The 17,929-nt window shown below is 40.1% G+C and overlaps 2 protein-coding genes across 7 annotated transcripts in view; one reads left to right on the plus strand and one right to left on the minus strand.

Moving 5' to 3' along the window:
* Positions 1-7,621, plus strand: part of noc2l (NOC2-like nucleolar associated transcriptional repressor) — a 35,443-nt gene extending 27,822 nt beyond the window's left edge. The window contains exons 17-19 of the mRNA XM_067371696.1: positions 637-766; positions 7,018-7,116; positions 7,238-7,621. Of these exons, the coding sequence (XP_067227797.1) occupies positions 637-766; positions 7,018-7,116; positions 7,238-7,371 (363 nt within the window). The 3' untranslated portion in view covers positions 7,372-7,621. The remainder of the gene's footprint in view (positions 1-636; positions 767-7,017; positions 7,117-7,237) is intronic.
* Positions 7,622-11,693: 4,072 nt separating this feature from the next.
* samd11 (sterile alpha motif domain containing 11) overlaps positions 11,694-17,929 on the minus strand; it is a 60,937-nt gene continuing 54,701 nt past the window's right edge. For 5 of the 6 annotated variants that reach the window (XM_067371009.1, XM_067371011.1, XM_067371012.1 and 2 more), the window contains exons 8-13: positions 17,743-17,858; positions 17,080-17,158; positions 16,245-16,969; positions 14,911-15,035; positions 14,363-14,473; positions 11,694-13,452 (exon numbers count right to left, since the gene is read on the minus strand). In XM_067371009.1, the coding sequence (XP_067227110.1) occupies positions 13,210-13,452; positions 14,363-14,473; positions 14,911-15,035; positions 16,245-16,969; positions 17,080-17,158; positions 17,743-17,858 (1,399 nt within the window). In that variant the 3' untranslated portion in view covers positions 11,694-13,209. The remainder of the gene's footprint in view (positions 13,453-14,362; positions 14,474-14,910; positions 15,036-16,244; positions 16,970-17,079; positions 17,159-17,742; positions 17,859-17,929) is intronic. The other variant, XM_067371010.1, reaches the window with a different exon arrangement.

The following is a 17,929-nucleotide window of genomic DNA, read 5'->3' on the forward strand; positions in this document are numbered from 1 at the left end:
GCAGGGCTAGTGCTACAGGAAGAGTATTATAGCGCTCAGGGCTGCGTCCCAGGCTTTGATCCACCGAGTCCCCACGCTCAGATCTGATTACCACTGCCTCCCTCCTGCCTCTACTGCCTCTGCCACTTCCTCCATCAATACACACACATACTTAGATCCTATTATGTTTTTAGGGGAGAATATAACTTTATTACCTTTTTGTAGCTATTGGTCTTTGTTTCCCCAATACTATTATTAAATTATAATATATTATAATGTGAATCCTTAGTATTAAGATTTCTAATGAATACTCAGTCTCAGCAGTGACTGATTTGTGACATCTGATGTTAAAGAGATGGAAGGAAACTCGCAGAATAGCTCATTGTACAACTAGAAAAAAACACTTCCACTGTTTGTTTGTTTTTTGTTGTGTTTTTTTTTTTTTTTCGGGTGGGGTGGTGGAGGGCTAGATGTCTCAACCAGATTTGGCCTTAAACTAAATCTGAAGAAGAAAAAAAAAAAAAATAGAAGCATTTCATTAGCATTATATTCTCATTAATGTCATATCTGCAGTTTTTGTTCACGTTTTTGCCAGTTTTGATTAATGACAGCATTTAAAGATAATATTTTTCTCTTTTCCATTGTTTTTTAATTTAGATGGAGGATTTGAATCTCCCTGAAATCAAGCGCAAGAAGGCTGAAGACAAAAAAGAAGACAAAAAGGAGTTCAAGGGTCTTTTTGATTCAGATAGTGACGATAATGATGACGACCTGTTCCAATCCAAAGGTACGACTTCAAGTTAATATATTGCTCTGTTCCCACAGTGCAACTAATGTATATACCATACTAACATGTGCAATGGGAAGGATTTTTGTTTTCCTGTAATGCCTTTCTTTGTCACTGGGAGGCTGTAGTCCATTGCACTGCACTGTCAGAAGATTCTCATCTCAGAGAAATACAGAAAGTATGAACCTAACAGATCTATTGAACTTTATTTTACTCTGACTCAGATTAAATATTGTTTATAACCCATTATGCTTCTCTATAGCAGCATTTCTGCGTGAAACAGGATGTTTAGCAAGAGATGAGTCTTGATTTTCTTCATTGTCTCTTTATGTCAGGATTAGAGGGGAAGCAAGTTATGTCATTGTTTTATAGGTGGAGCAAGTTATAACATTTTTATGAAAGATTATAAAGATGAATATTTTTTTATATGTGCAGATGAATCATGTACAGAAAGATAAGGGATGTATATTAAGAAATCAAACTCAATTTTGATTCAATTTTGGCTTTGAAAATTTGATTAATAATCTTAACAGTTGACATTGAATATTTAGAAACGTTTCCAGTAGGAAGCTATTACACGCATAATAATTCAAAAACAATATACGATAATATAACACAAAGATGGACACAAAATATATCCTTTCCATTTCAGTTTTATGAGCCCTCTCTCTCTCTCTCTCTCTCTCTGTGAGTGTGAATGGATCTCAGTGGAGGGCAGGTCAGCTGTCAGACGTGCACTTGCCTCTCCTCTTTAACTCTATATCTGGAGTTGTGTGCTGGGTCATGTGTCGGACACATGCCACACTCTCCCACTCCTCCCGCCCATGAGCCGACAGCCGCAGAAAAAGTCCCATGGAGGTTGGAGGCAAGAGGAAGGGCTTTTTTTTCTTTTTTCTTTTTTACATCTGGTGCTCATTGTGTGGAGTCCCTACAAATCTCTCTCTCATTCTGTCTGTCTCTCGCTCTCTCTTACTCTGTTCCCTCTTACAGGAAGCTTTTTTTGCATACTTGGATCCCAGTGGGGGTTTGTAATTCAAAACATTCACTTGGAAAGATGTTAGTGGCCGCTCCTTCACCACACGGCTTAACCGGCCCCATACCTCCAGCGCTTAGACCCGGAGAACAGCGTCACATGACCTCTAATATATTAATTTGTGGTCTCGGTTGCATATCGTCAAACAAAAAGCCCTTTTTTGTTGTTGATTTGTTGTTCTGTTCTACTCTCTTACCAAACCAACAAATATATTTCACTTTTCCACACTTTTGATTAAGACATTTTCACTTTTGCAGTTTGTTTTATAGCAGTCACAAGGCAGAGCTTCAGTGTAAGCGGCTGTAGAAGTAGAAGAGGGCAGGAAAGGACTAAAGTGGAGGTGGAAGGAAGAGACAGTTATTTATAATGTCATTTTACATGTCCGTACCCCGGATTCTAGGATAATACAACTTCTGACTGTACATGACTGGTTTTGCGGAAGCTTGTTTTAAAGCAGGTAACTTTAGTAGTCAACCAGTTGCTAATGGATAGTATAATACAAATATAAATCAAATTTACTGACAGATAGCTTAATGTGTACAATATTTACTTAAAAACATAAAAACAGAATGTCCATTATCTTTTAGGTATTTTTTTATAGTAGTATTATCCCCTTTAGTAATATTTTTATACCCTGCAGGTTAGTTTTTATAAACCCTGATGCACGTTTAATTTCACGCATTAAAGAAAAATCTAGAGATTGCAGTAATTACATTTATTTCAAATTATTTTCACATTTCTTTCCATCAAAGAGTCCTACAAAAATTTTTCCACAAATATATTAAGAAGTAAAACTGTTTTCAACACAAAGAAATGTTTCACCAAATCAGCATATTAGAATGATTTCTGAAGGATCATGTGACACTGAAGACTGGAGTAATGATGCTGAAAATTTAGTTTTACCATCACAAAAATAAATAACATTTTAAAATATATTACAGTAGAAAACTGTTATTTTAAATTGTAATAATAATAATAATAATAATACATCCACCACAGTTGAAAAGAGAGAAACAGTTTACAAATAACTTTTTTCTTTCTGTAAATGCACTTGTAAGGATGTTTCTCTTGTTTTTACCTATAATAATTGAATGGTTAACTGTCATAAAAAAATTTTTCATACTAAGCTTGTTTACAAGTCGAATTAGTCTCTAATCAAGATAATTTTTTTCGACACGTGATCCAGATCTCGAGTTTCCATCTTTTGAGTCATTGACAAGGTGTTCAGTTAATGTATCCCCCTCTCTTTTTTTGCAGTAGTCTATCGGTTTGATGACTTCTCTTAACTTTTGGATAAAACTGTGAAGTTTTAAAGCTGCAGTCTGTAACTTTTTTTTTGGTTAAAAATGATCCAAAACCAATTTGAGCAAGTACATAACCAGCCAGTGTTCAAAACTATCTCCTTATCTTAGTCCGATTCACAAAGGTAAGCTTGTAATAATGTTTTAAAATAAGAGCGACCTGGTGGATTTCCGTGGGAAATTCGAGCATGCAGCAGTTCGTCTTTGTGTCATTGCGTTATGTCTGTAAACAAAAAAAAGGAGTAGGCCTACTCCAGGCAAGTCGGTTTTATAATGTGAGGATGCTGCTGGTAGCGGATCATTTATAGCCTGTTCTCACAGCAGCTGAAATAATTAAACTTATCTTTTTGATGGCGGATTGTAATCCAGAAAGCTCTAAATAACAATCATCAGTGACAACTGGAGATTCACCTGTAGTCAAAAAGCAAAAGACTTTGGACTGTGGAGTGGCTACAGAAATTGAAATCTACAGGTAACTCTATTATACACTAAATACACATAGCGTGCATCTCAATCAGCTCCCTGGTTCAGTAGTCAGGGTACTGATCAGGGAATCGGCCACATTCATTTACATGATATACTGATTCACGAGCTAGGGAACTGAGTGAGACGCAGGGCGTCACGCAATGCTGATGTTGTTAACATTAACAATTTGAGAGCAAAGTATAACAGTAATAATAATTTGCACGTTTGGCATGACCCGAGCTAAGCGATCGTTGGATTTAATCATCATTAGCAGTGCGATTTATTCTAGGCCTAATGCTTTTTTCCTCAGTTGGTCAGAACAAAAGTGGCAGAAATGTTACTTGTTCAGATGATATTTTCCAGTGAAAATTCTTATATTGGTCATACTTTCAAGATGTAGAATCTGATTCTGAAGTACAGTATCCACATAGATGTGGTGATTGACAACAAACATTAGATTCATCCGCACTGAGCCGTCGTGCCGATGCACAACCCACGTAACGACAACTATTCCGCATATGACTGCAATCGCATGTTTCAAACAGAGATGGCGACAAAGGCGATAATTGGTGGACTGCAGCTTCAACTTTTGACCCGTTAATGTTCTTGAGTAGTGTTTGTCTTTTTGTTATTGATGCAATGTGCCAGGCTGTTTAATGCTGTCAACGTTATCAAAGACTTAGCTTGAGGTTCCTTCATCTTAATGTGTTTGCTCATTTTTTAAACACTAGGGGTGCAACGGTTCAAATTACTTGCACTTCGGTTTTTATCACGGTTTTTGTCACTGTTTTGTTGTTTGATTAATGTTAAAAACATATAGACAGCAGGAATATTAGGCTACTGTCACTTTAAGACAATAAACGGATACAGTACACAGATACTGTACACATGCATTCTTTCTCAAGTGCCCTAGAACTTTTTTTTAAAAGATGTAATATAAGTCTAAGGTGTCCCCTGAATGTGTCTCTGAAGTTACAGCTCAAAATACCCCATAGATTTTCTTTAAATTGATTTTTATTTTTAACTGCCTATTTTGGGGCATCATTATAAATGAGCCGATTCAGGGTGTGTGGCCCTTTAAATCTGGTGCTCCACGCCCTAAGAGCTCGCGCTTGCCTTAAACAACATAAAAAAAATTCACACAGCTAATATAACCCTCAAAATGGATCTTTACAAAGTGTTCGTCATGCAGCATGTCTAATCGTGTAAGTACAGTGTTTATTTTGATGTTTACATTTGATTCTGAGTGAATTTGAGGCTGTGCTCCGTGGCTAACGGCTAATGCTACACTGTTGGAGAGATTTATAAAGAATGAAGTTGTGTTTATGAATTATACAGACTGCAAGTGTTTAAAAATGAAAATAATGATGGCTCTTGTCTCCGTGAATACAGTAATAAACAATGGTAACTTTAACCACATTTAACAGTACATTAGCAAAATGTTAACGAAACATTTAGAAAGACAATTTACAAATATCACTAAAAATATCATGTTATCATGAATCATGTCAGTTATTATTGCTCCATTTAATATTTTTTTGCTATTGTTCTTGCTTGCTTACCTAGTCTGATGATTCAGCTGTGCAGATCCAGACGTTAATACTGGCTTGTCTAATGCCTTGAACATGGGCTGGCATATGCAAATATTGGGGGCGTACATATTAATAATCCCGACTGTTACGTAACAGTCGGTGTTATGTTGAGATTCGCCTGTTCTTCAGAGGTCTTTTAAACAAATGAGATTTATATAAGGAGGAGGAAACAATGGTGTTTGAGACTCACTGTATGTCATTTCCATGTACTGAACTCTTGTTATTTAACTATGCCGAGGTAAATTCAATTTTTTAATCTTGGGCACCTTTAAGTTCGCTTAAGACATAACCTACTATGTTTGCTAGGATACTCGCCAAGATTGGCATGTTGACAAGTTTTGTGTGAATTTCTCTGTTCAAGCGCAAGACTTGAAAGAGAACTCAATATTTGCGTGCTGTTCACACGCTTTCATGTGCGCGCTTCAGATGAGTGCACAAATCTTCTCACAGCCTGTGCGCGAGTTCTCTTTCGCGTCTTGCGCTTGAATGTTTAATTTGACAAGGCATAAATGAGTTTAGTTTAAACAAAGATAGCAACATGTGTTGTTCAGGTCTCACCTACACTCGTGTGCTATCAACACCCGGGTGATGACGGCGTAAATGACCGGTCATATATAGAGCATACCGCACTCGCATTGAACAAAGTTTAGGGGAAGACAGAATGCGTAACCAGAAACAAGTATTAGCCTAGTCTCTCGGTTTTATTTATTTTCAACAAACCATATTATAGATATGTATGTGTCGTTAGATATGACAGGAACCGTAGTTCTAGTGTGCCAACCCGTGTGTGGAGCACGGTACGGTTTGATTTTTTTTTTATTTTTATTTTTTATAACCAATAACAGTTGCACACCTAGTAAACACTCTGATGTTCAGTGTTCCTGTGTCAAGGCTGTTTTCGTTGCTGAGAGCAACATGTAGATTTGTGTCTTTGATTTGTTTCCCCCTCCTGCATTTTCACTGTATTGATCAGTCCACAGGCAGTCATTAAAGTCTTTGCCTCGTGCTCCTGGTGGACTTTCCGTACCCTCTCTGAACTCTACGGTCAGCCATCCACCGTTTATATTAAGATGCATGAGCCCGCTCTCAGCAGCAAGGTGTGCACATGGTGTTAAGCTCGACTCCCCCCTCTGGCTGGCTCCAGTGTGTTCTGGGTAATTAGGGTGGAGGGTGCCTGGCTGGGGTGGTGTCTGTGCTGCCATTCACCTCCCAGGCAGCATCTAATCAAATCCCACTTCAAAGCTCAGGGATTTCAGCCCTGTCCTCTTCAGAGAGCACGAGACACTCCCACACACACCTCTGGATTAGCGAGGCTAAATTGCCGTCAGAAGCTAGCCTCTATTTTTGTCATGTAAATGGTAACTTGTGCATGAGCAGCATGGGTAGGTCAGTGGTCTTGTCTCTAGATGAATGCTTCCGCTAAAATTATAATTATACAAGCTCTTTCAGTTGAGTGTTTAATGGGAATCCATGTGCGCAGTTTTCAAGAATGAAAACGTTAAATGTTGTTATATTATAACACTTAGCATTCACTTGCAGAGCAAAAATTAAAAGGGTACATGTTTTTACATTGTATTTTTATTTTAAAAACACCTGCATGTAATTACATCTGTAATTAATTTCCGTAATTTCTCTTAACCCTAACCCCTACCCTTAAACCTACCCATACCACCAAAGCTTTCCCTAACCTTACCCGTATTCCACCTCAGTAGCTGCAAATGTGCTTTGCAATTCAATATGAACCCATTAAGTACATTGTACTTATTTTTTGATGTAAGTACATAGTAGTTAAGGCCACTTAATAAAAGTAAAAGTGGGACCGATTATTGTTCTGAAGACATTTTCTAATTTTCTTTATAGGTGAACAGGGTGACTCTGATGAGGTTGATGAAGGCCTCGAGGACCTCTCAGACCTGAGCGATGAAGAGGCTGTAGATGACTCGGAGGAGGATGATTCTGGTGATTATATGTTTCTGAATTGAGCTACGGTTGGCTCTGTTTAGGGCTAGATATTCAATATATTCACTTCAGGACCACTCCCATACCATTTATCTGTTCTCCATTTCTCCCTTTCTCTCAGATGGTGACCAGAAAAAGCCCTCGTCTTCTAAAGGCAAAGCACCAAAGAAGATGTTGAGCACAGAGCTGAAGGAAGTCGCTGAGGGAGATGAAGATATGGTTGAGGACCTAGAGCTCTCTGATCAGGAGGACTAAAAATACAGTGGTTACATCAGAGGGACATTTCTATTTCACATCCAAACATGATTGATACTGTTATTAAATGAATAGCTCGCCAAGACATGAAACATTTAGGGATGAACTGTTCCGTTAAAAGCCATGTACATTTGCACCATTGTATTTTATAAAGTGTGAAACAAAACAAATGGACTTTACTTTTTCATCTTATGCTTCATAATGTTGTCAAATTAAAGATGACCTGAACTTTGTTTTAAAACCACATAAAGCTGTCTTTATTTACCTCAGCATTTTAGAGAGGTTGCTTTGTTGTGCCGAGGGCACTGCTTGTGTTTAGCGGTGGTGAATGGGTAAACCAGAGGCGGAGGTGGAGGCACGAGGTCAGCCCTGAGCACCAGGCTGCCAAACGCTCGTATCATCCACTGCCAGGCTGTGCTGCCCAGGTGGGGAGAGAGGAAGAGAAGAAAACAGAGAGCAGCCTGTTCTCTCGCCAAATCATCTCTCCCCTTCAGTGCTTTCACATCACTTTCTGAAATCGCTTGGCTTTTTCTAAACGTTTTAAAGCAGCGTTTAAGCTGTCGGAACTCTACGCAGCTCTGCTGTAGGAAATTGGTTAAAAAAAGTAAACTATTAGAATAGCGCAACCAAAAAAAAATTAAATCATATTTATTTAACTTATTTGCTAAATCATTCTTTTACAAGTGCAATTCAAAGTTGTAGTTCATGAGTGAGTTTAGGAATTGGACTGATCTGGTTCTCAAGTTCAGTTAACTAGCAGCAGCTTTAAACAGTTCAGTATGGAGAGGAAGATTATGCTCTGATGACTAGTTTTAGTCTGTCTCAAACCCAGTGTGTGGTGATAGAAGACTTGGAATATCCACCTACGCCCCATGACGCTTTGCGGGAATTATGAGTGTAACTTCTGTTAAGCTGTAAACAATCAGTGAAAGGCTGGCTCTATGAATGCAATACATTTTTTTTAAAACTGGGTAAAATGAGATGACATGTTTCTACTCTCTATTCTACTACTATTAAAAGGAAATTTAAAGGTGCCCAAGAACATGTTTTCAAAAAATGTAATATAAGTCTTAGGTGTCCCCTGAATGTGTCTGTGAAGTTTCAGCTCAAAATACCCCATAGTGTTTTTTTTTTAATTCATTTTTTTAACTGCCTATTTTGGGGCATCATTATAAATGCGCCGATTTATGCAGCGCGGCCCCTTTAAATCTCATGCTTTCCGCCCACGGAGCTTGTGCTTGCCTTAAATAGCTATAAACAAAGTTCAGTGGATCTTTACAAAGTGTTCGTCATGCAACATGTCTAATCGCGTAAGTAGAGTATTTAATTGGATGTTTACATTTGATTCTGCTTGAGTTTGATTGTGCTCTGTGGCTAACGGCTAATGCTACACTGTTGGAGAGATTTATAAAGAATGAAGTTGTGTTTATGAATTATACAGACTGCAAGTGTTTAAAAATGAAAATAACGACAGTCTCGTCTCCGTGAATACAGTAAGAAACGATGGTAACTTTAACCACATTTAACAGTACATTAGCAACATGCTAACAAAACATTTAGAAAGACAATTTACAAATATCACTAAAAATATCATGATATCATGGATCATGTCAGTTATTATTGCTCCATCTGCCATTTTTCGCTGTTGTTCTTGCTTGCTTACCTAGTCTGATGATTCAGCTGTGCAGATCCAGACATTTATACTGGCTGCCCTTGTGTAATTCCTTTCATAATGTTGTGAACATGGGCTGGCATATGCAAATATTAGGGGCGTACACCCCGACTGTTACGTAACAGTCTGTGTTATGTTGAGATTCGCCTGTTCTTCTGAGGTCTTTTAAACAAATGAGATTTATATAAGAAGGATGAAACAATGGAGTTTGAGACTCACTGTATGTCTTTTCCATGTACTGAACTCTTGTTATTCAACTATGCCGAGGTAAATTAAATTTTTGAATCTAGGGCACATTTAAAAGTGTAAAAGCATCAACAAGGTACTTTCAACAGACTGAATAAACCCAAAAGTGCGATTCTTTCCACAGCAATAACGGAGGGGTTAAATATCCCAAGTGGTGTTTCCTCTGAGGAGGCAAGCGAGGCAGTGCCTCCTCAAAAAATTAGGATGAGCAAAAAATAATCCATATTACAAAAGTAAAACAACGCAAATATTACAAAATGTGACAATGAAAAAACTCTACAAATCACTCGTTTTTCTAAAGGAACACTGTCCAACAGTGACACCCGCAGGTAAAGTTACAGCGGGATTCTGTGTCTCTCGTACCTCCTTTGAGCTCATAGCTCATCAACAGAGCCCCTAAAGTGTGCGGTGGGTTTTTGTGGGGGTGGGGGTTAGAGAATGAATGGGTGAAAGTCATGTGAGAGGAGGCAATGCCTCCATCGCGCTATGAGTGGATATGATTGGTTTGTGCAATAAATCCCGCCTCTTGTTTACACGCGCGTTCGGCGAGTCAGTCTGAATGAACAAAATGATGCCGTCGATGGGAAGAGTAATTAAAAAGTAAATATCACCTCTTTGTCATGTCAGAGTAGGGGTTTTATTAAGCAATCAGCTTGGTGAAAAATACATTGTCTGTGACAGACAGTTTACCGAGCATGACTGATGATCCGAAATAAGTTGACTATTAAAAAGAACACCTGAAAATTAATGCAAAAATAAAATGTTTTACCCTCTACGGTAGCCTACGAGTGTTGCCTCCAGGAAAAACATATAATTTTTTCCTCATTGATTGCATACCATAGGGTTAAATTGTTACTGCCTTTAGATATTATTTTGGAATAAATGTAAAAATGCTTACGAAACTTGATGAGATTAACTTGGTTTTAATAAATAGAACATTAATTACATTGTTAATGTAAAAATACAAAATAGAATTGTATTTGGTTTCTTTTTTTCTTTATGTAATGTTCATTTAACGAGGAAAATGTGAGAACGTTAAGAGTAACGGACATGAATTTACATTGATTCATAAAAATGTGCCTCATTTCAGAACACCACTGCATGTCATATACGTTGCCTTAATTAAAAATGTTCATTACCTTCAGCATTGCGTGATACTATTTCAAAGTGATTTCTGTCATTTTGACAGTTAATAAATTGTATTTACCTGTAAAAACAAACTAGGAAAGAAACGTGAGGATTTGAAGAAAACGAGAGATTCTTCGTTCATTCCAGTGAATTATTAATGGGATATATTGTAAATTATATCGGGAGAATAGACCACATATTTGCAGTATATGTTGTCCTTTTTCATATTATTACAGCAGAATTCAAAGGGAAAAAAGAAAATAAGGAAAAGATGGCAGCAATAGATATTCTTGTTATAGATATTCTTTGTTATAACGTCACGTTAAAATACGAAGCGTTGCATTATTCTCATGATGTCTGAAAATAAAACATGAAGCAAAATTGACAGATCATTCAGTCAAACTGACATACGATTTAGTTTAGTGATTTTAAATGATTCATTTCAGTCTTTTTGAATGGAAGTTCCCCAAACCAGAAGTGCCTCCCATAATTCAAAACGCAGTAGGCTCTTCAGGAGTAAGGTGGATAGCACGCTAGTCATATTGACAGCTTTTATGGTGTATTTGCATACAAATCCACATTCAATGTAACTGCATAGAAAAGTGTCCTGAAAATTCTCTTTTTGTGTTTCATGAGAGAGTGATATAGGTTTGAAACAGATTTAGGATCAGTAAACAATAACATTTTATTCCTTTAACTTCAAATCATCCTCTGTTATGCTCACAACTGGTTGTGACAGCTGTTACGGATGAAGCATCTTTCCTGTTTCATCATCGTTCCCAGCTTAAGGTGCTGTTCAGAACGTCAGGCAACGTTAAATTCAGGCCACCATGACTAAACTTCAGCTGGGCTTCATTACTGTAAATTCAGTTTTCACTAGAGCTGCGGCACTCATTTGCGTGAGTCTGAGTAACAGGTTTACTCATCGATCATTCAGAGCACAGTCTATCACATGCAGCACCTGGTGCTGACAGTCACGGTTGCAGTAAAAAGATTTTTTTTTTTTAAGAGGCGGATGGCGGACGTCCCTGAGAGTCATTTGTTCTTTGGGTTAGGCGGGGACCACAGGGGCCCTGGCCTGTGACTGAACCTGACGCTCTGACAGCTGTTGTTGACCTGAACCCTACACACACATACTTGCTCCCTCCCCTAACCAGGGGATTTACCATCCACTGGGGCCGCCACTCCCTGCCTTACTGTGGAGGAGTTTGGAAATAAACATTACTCTGAGAAACAAAAGAGAAAACAAGCATCTTTTAAGTTTTCAATAGGATTTATTTCACCCAGCAGAGAATAGAAAAATAGGATGAAGACAAAACATTGATGGGAAATCTAGAGACGATCTTAATTAATTGCTTACATATTTAAAAAGAAAAAATTTTCAAAGATTTGCATAAAGAGCTTTGTGCCGTCCATTTCCCTGCAACAAAGAGAAAAGTATTGTTCTTTGGGATCAATTTAAGGACAATTTAATATCTCGTTGCTCTAACTACAGCAAACAAATTTCTATAAATATTTTTTTCCTCATTTATATGCTGAAGTGGCATTTAAGATTGGGGCTCATGATTATTACAACTGGAATACACAGCAAACAGAAAAATGAACAAAAGTAACACCAGTCACATTTCGTTCAGTAATAAAGATTTTTAACTCGTGCAACTACATTTAACAAAACGTACCACTTATTTCATCTTCAGTATATTCTCATCTTGAGCATGTTTCTGTACAATTCAGGATAACATGTCTTTCCCACAGCAGTAAGTGTGACCTCACAATGGCATTAATCCATCTATGGACTGGCATAGGGTGGGACGTATAACGTATGACATCCTTCCCTAATGCTCTTTTTTCGCGGGGTCATGAAACTAAAACGGGCCCAGATGTTCGTCGGGTGAGAGGTTGGGCCATTGCTTTGGCTGATGGCTTTTGGTCACAGGAAGTCTTAAGTGCTTTACACATCTCTCTTTTTGAGGTTCTCTTCCTTCAGTACGCCCCTGTATGTGTACCTTGTTTCGTCACCGGAGAGATCAACACTAGATCTCGTTTGAAAATTCCACATCCATCCATCTTTGGTTTTGGACTGTGGAATGCATAGTTGCACTGGTCAAGTCTGCAAATGAGTTCCATCCTGTTCTTATATTTACTCCTCTTCGGAGAATTTAGTCTTTCAAAGCTAAACCAACTCCAGAGAATTTGAAACGGCTGGAAGTTGGAGGAGGAGGTGACGTGAAAGCAAGAAAAGAAAGTGTCTTTTGCGTTTTGCGAAGTTCACCACTCCCCGAGAATGTTGGTTACCACAAGAGTTCATCGCAGCGAATGATGCTTTCCTACAACGTCTGACACAAAAGAATGTCGCATGTATACCTTGTGCGCTCGCTGGATGCCTCTCTCTTCCTTCTGGCAAGCTGTTTAGAAGCAGCTGTCTGCTCACGTTCATCTCTCGCACACTCTAACCCTTCCTGTCTCGTCCCCAAGTCCCTATTTGCACATCTTTGGATTCTGGCTTCCTCACAGCCGCTGCGAAGGGTGGAGCTGTTCCAGCCTGCGTCATTTCATCAGTGTCTCTCTTCTTTCTGCACATTTCTCCACACTTTTCCTAAAAAGATTAAGTGCCTCTGCATAAAGGTCCTCAAGTTTGCTTTTTATTTCGGGAGGGGGGGGTAGAGGGGGTAAGAGGAAGGAAAGAATAGTTCAAAGAGGGCCCCCTTCATGCCCTCTTTCCGTCTTTACCTCCTCCCTGAAGCACTGCCTCTGCCATATGGAGAAGCAGTCAAGAGTTTTAATGGCCAATTCTACGAGGGAGGTTTAGTGGAGTCGTAGGCTCCCGCTGAGGAGGGGTTTCCGTTCTCCTGTTTGGGGGAGGCGCGGCAGGCGGGAGGGGGCACGCTGAATGGAGAGGAAGTGCTGCCGGTAGAAGGAGGACGGGTCTCGGCGGGCAGGGGGTCTCTGTCTGTGGGGCGCAGAACAGATGGCGGCAGCGGGAGGGCCAGCGGGAAGCTGGTCATGTAGAATATTCTCCCAATACGTCGCGCCACCTGAGGAAAGCAGCCACATGCCAGCGTTATTTCTCACACCGTACACCCAACAGGAAGTGCATAAGGATGTGTATAAGACAGTGATACAAGACGATTGCTTTCATGTCTGCTCAGAATAATGAACGAAGAAATGTGATTACACATGAAGGAACAAGACAAAAATGTGGGCCTAACTATAGGTCTGTGGGGCCCTGAATGTGGGTGTAAAAACTGCAAATATCTTCTGGTCAGAAGTTCTAATATGTTCATTTATCACGGACCATCTCTGTAGGGCCCCCCAGGCACTGTATGGAAAACCAATTATTTTGGGAAAACCAAATTTGGAGACCACATGACAGGAGTATGCACTCCTGCTCTTGAAGGGAAACTTTCCTGCAGTTTTGATCCATTCCTTGCCAACACACCTGATCAGAAGTTTTGAGTGATCTTGAAGACCTTGTATTAGTTTGTTCAGGTGTATTTTAGTAGGATTTGAGCTAAACTCAGGAAGGTGGCTCTCCTTGCTCTATGGCAGAGGTGGACTACTTTGGCCCTCTAAGTCTACTGTCCAGCAGAGTTTAGCTCCAACCCTGATCAAACTCAAAACTAACTTTCTAGTGATCCAGGAGACCTAGATAAGCTTGTTCATGTGTGTTTGATTAGGGTTGGAGCTAAATTCTGCAAGACAGTGGGGACAGAGTTGCCCACCCTTTCCCTCTTGTATATCTGTCCACTATTATTGCAGCTTCTTGTTCTGGAGAGCTACCTTCCTGCAAAGTTTAGTTACAACCCCATTTAAACACCTCAATCAGTTATTCAAGGTCTCAGGATTTCTTAATAAAGTTGGAGTAAGGCATACATAAAACTTGCAGGATGTTGGCCCTCCAGGAGCAGGATTTGACACCCCTGGTACAGCAGGTCTTTTCTTTACCTGAGAGCGAATCTTGAGGGCAGGACCCAGTTTCAGTCCCATGTTGTTGAGCAAGTGGTCCTCAGTTAGCAGTGGCAGAGTCTCGCCATCAATGGCCTGCTCTCTGAAGACCTGAAACAGATGACCTAACTTCAGCTGACGTTGATGAACATTGACCAATTCACTCAACATGCACACAACACACGTGACTCTTATTCCATGGGGAAGCTCATGCATACTCGGCATCTGCAGTGAAATGTGGTGCGCTGCGGTCAACGGTGGGGTTTTGGTGATGCGTTGAGCATGCGACAGATTGACATTCAGTGTGGTGAGATGTGTGAGACAGAGCTGTGAGTGAGAAAGATAAGAGCAGCGCAGAGCGGCCTTCTAACTTTTTAAAGAACACTGAAGAAACAACTAAATCAAGCTATTCTGGTCTAATGTTCTTGTCTATAAATTGCAGCACATGATCTTCATTCTGTGCTGTACTGTATGTCTCCAGTAGCCCCTGTTAAAGGCAGGGGCAGGAGAGGAGGTGTCCAACGCTCTGCTCCTGCTCTTGTCCTCACCTGTGTGTACTCCCCACAGCCTGCTAGGCTGTTGATGAAGCTGCACACCTCCTCCACACTCCACTTGCTGATGTCCTCGGCTGCTCCCGCCTCTTCTCCGTCCACGAAAAGACCTCCCATGGCGCCTGTGGGCCCGCCGGGCCAAGAGGAAGCAGAAATCATTAGAGACAGAAGGCCCCCTGTCCCCTTACACACACGCTCGCGCCTACACACCGCTCTGTTATTGACCCTGCCTATTACAGAATTTAGTAAAGGTCAGCGGCAGGGCCCCTTCCTGGGGGAGGTCTCTCAGCTGGAGCAGGTAATGCATTTCAGATGGCCAAAGTTGCTCTGCACTCATTCAAGTTAGGTGGGGACAAACACTTAAGCTACTCGCCTTTAACTAGATATTAATGTGGGGTTTAACCTTGTATGCTTCGATGATATCTTTTGAAAGAATATTTCACCACATAATTCTATAATTTTCTCATGTTATTCAAAAATTTTTTTGTGGAACATTACATACAACAAAAGTGGATGATGATTGTTACTGTCAAGCTCCAAAATTTACCAGTGAAAGTACTATAGCTTTGTCCCAAGAACAACCCAAAATTCTTGACTTATCATGGTATTTTATAGTACTTTTTAGTGTTAGTATTTATTGTCTTTTTTTTTTTTTATCTTGACAGTGGCGATAGCCATACACTTACATTTACATGGACAAGAGAAACCTGCATATTATGTTAAATAATTCATTTTGGCAGTTTTTTTTTTTTTTTATATACAAATTTTTAAACTATTTTTTAATTGTTTGTGAGCATACCTGTCTTGCTCTCTCTCTCTCTCTCTCTCTCTCTCTCTCTCATTATATCATATATATCATATCATTCGTTTGTTTGTTGGTATATTGGTGCATTTTGGTATGTGAGCCAAAATCTTTTTGTATGTTGCATGTTCAGTATTTGCTAGAATGCCTGAGGTGGGTTAGCTCAGCCTCTCTCTGAATTGGTCACTTCCTCATTAGGAGACTCATTTTCCATTAAAACTTGCTCTGGGCTTGCTTGCACTCTGGGCTCAATTTCTCAGTTTCTCTCTCTAACTCTCTTGCTCACTCTTTCTGTCTCTTTGAGGACAAGGAATACTATGTGAACTCCAGATTTAACAGATTGTTAAAGTTGAGGAGCAGGCATATGGTGTCACTAACACTAGTGTTCTGTATGTTCGTTTTAAATGAGGAGTGCATTGGACATGTTGCTGAACTCGAATTGGAGGAATTTTGGACTATGGAAATACAGTATGTCTCATTGAATGTGATTAGATTTTGTTATCTGAATTTTAAAGAGCTGTGAACTCACCGGTGTGAAAGTAAGGGCTGGTGTATGGAAAGGTAAAGGGCAGCGTTTGTCCAGGCAAAGTGGGTAAGGGTGGGATTCCTGGTGGCAGGTATTTGGCCTCACTCTTGCTCAGTCCTGATGTGAAGAGGTGGTGGGTCGGTGACTCTTGGCCAATGGAGCTACAAGGGGCACTGAGCCTTCCTGACCCCTCCCCCAGCTCTTTCACTGTTTCACTAGACTTGGTCACATCCTTGCCTTGGCACACCTCCGAACCGAGACCATGGCCATCCGCTTTGGAAAGTCTCTCAGCCCTGTCTTCCCCAACCTCTGCATCAATCTCTGAGTCTTTCATGTCTTCATCCTGTCCCTCTGTTTCTCCATCCCGAGCACAACCCTCACTGAGCATCTCTTTAGTCTCAGACGAACCCCCTTGTTGGTCTCCTCTGAGGTGTCCTCCTTTCCTCAAGCTCTTCCTGTTGCTGAGGTCTTTAGAGGAAGTGCCTGCTGCTGCCCCCTGGTGGTTGAGGGAGAGTAATGGGGTGTTGTTGTGCCGCAAAACCAGCATGGCGTTGCGGCGATTGAGCTCTTCTCGGAGTGGGTGGCCCTCTGGGATTTCTTGCAGGCTGCGCAAGGCAGGGTGTTCTGCAGGGAGCCCGGGATGCAGGCCCAATGGGTCCGCCAGCAGTCGCTGCCTGTGGAGGTTCTCTAACTCCTTCTGTCTCAACAACTCAGCAGACATTTCCAACCTGGAGGAACAGTCCACAATCAGAGATGCACACTGCAACTTGGAAATAAACTTTCCTGATAAAATCTTGTAACTACTGAAACACTTTTCTCTGTGCAGCTATAACGTTACCTAGCAAGGTTCTGTTTACGAAGAATCTCTTGTTGACGGGCGAACATCTCTGCTTGAGCAGGCTGCAGGAAACCATAACCTACAGAACAACAGCAAGAGAACATTAATTTTACAGGGTAGGGAAACATATTCATCCCACATTGTACAGCTATCATTATAAATAAATAAAGTATACATCTAATTGTATACAATATACATCAAGTGTTCACAGATTATACACATTCAACATAGAGATATATACAGTGGCACCAAATAAATGAGTCATTTTTGCAATTACTTTTAACCAACTGGTCTCAAGGTAATTTTTAGTGGATGTACGAAGTCAGTTCTCAAGTTCACACAGGTGTCCTAGCAGAGTAACATACTGTAGGTGTAGTTCATCACATTAACTATGGATGTTACATGTTCTGCCTTAATGTTGATCAATATCTATTGTATTTTCAATCCTAACCTTTTGTTTTTAAAAATATTAATTTTAAATAAATGTTATTGTATTTGATATGTTGTTAAATAATGCTATATTCTTTTTTTAAGGCAACTTTAATACAAATTTAAATATTAGTAGAGTGGAAAACAACCCATACCCCATTAAAGAAACTCCCAGGTTAAATGAGTTAGGAGTTAATGTGAGTGTGTGTTACATCTGGCGGAGGTAATGCTCACCTGGGGCTTGGCAGAGGGCAGAAGGCATGCCCAGGAACGGGGGACGCAGGTGAGGCCCCAGAGCAATGTGAGGAGCGTTCTGCGGGGACAGCAATGGAGGAGGGTGCGATATGTCTCTGTGTACACACACACACACACACACACACACACAAAAACACACCATCATTAATAAACTGCTACTGTATTT

The sequence above is a fragment of the Chanodichthys erythropterus genome, chromosome 20 (assembly GCF_024489055.1).
Source record: "Chanodichthys erythropterus isolate Z2021 chromosome 20, ASM2448905v1, whole genome shotgun sequence".
Classification (NCBI taxonomy): Eukaryota; Metazoa; Chordata; class Actinopteri; order Cypriniformes; family Xenocyprididae; genus Chanodichthys; species Chanodichthys erythropterus.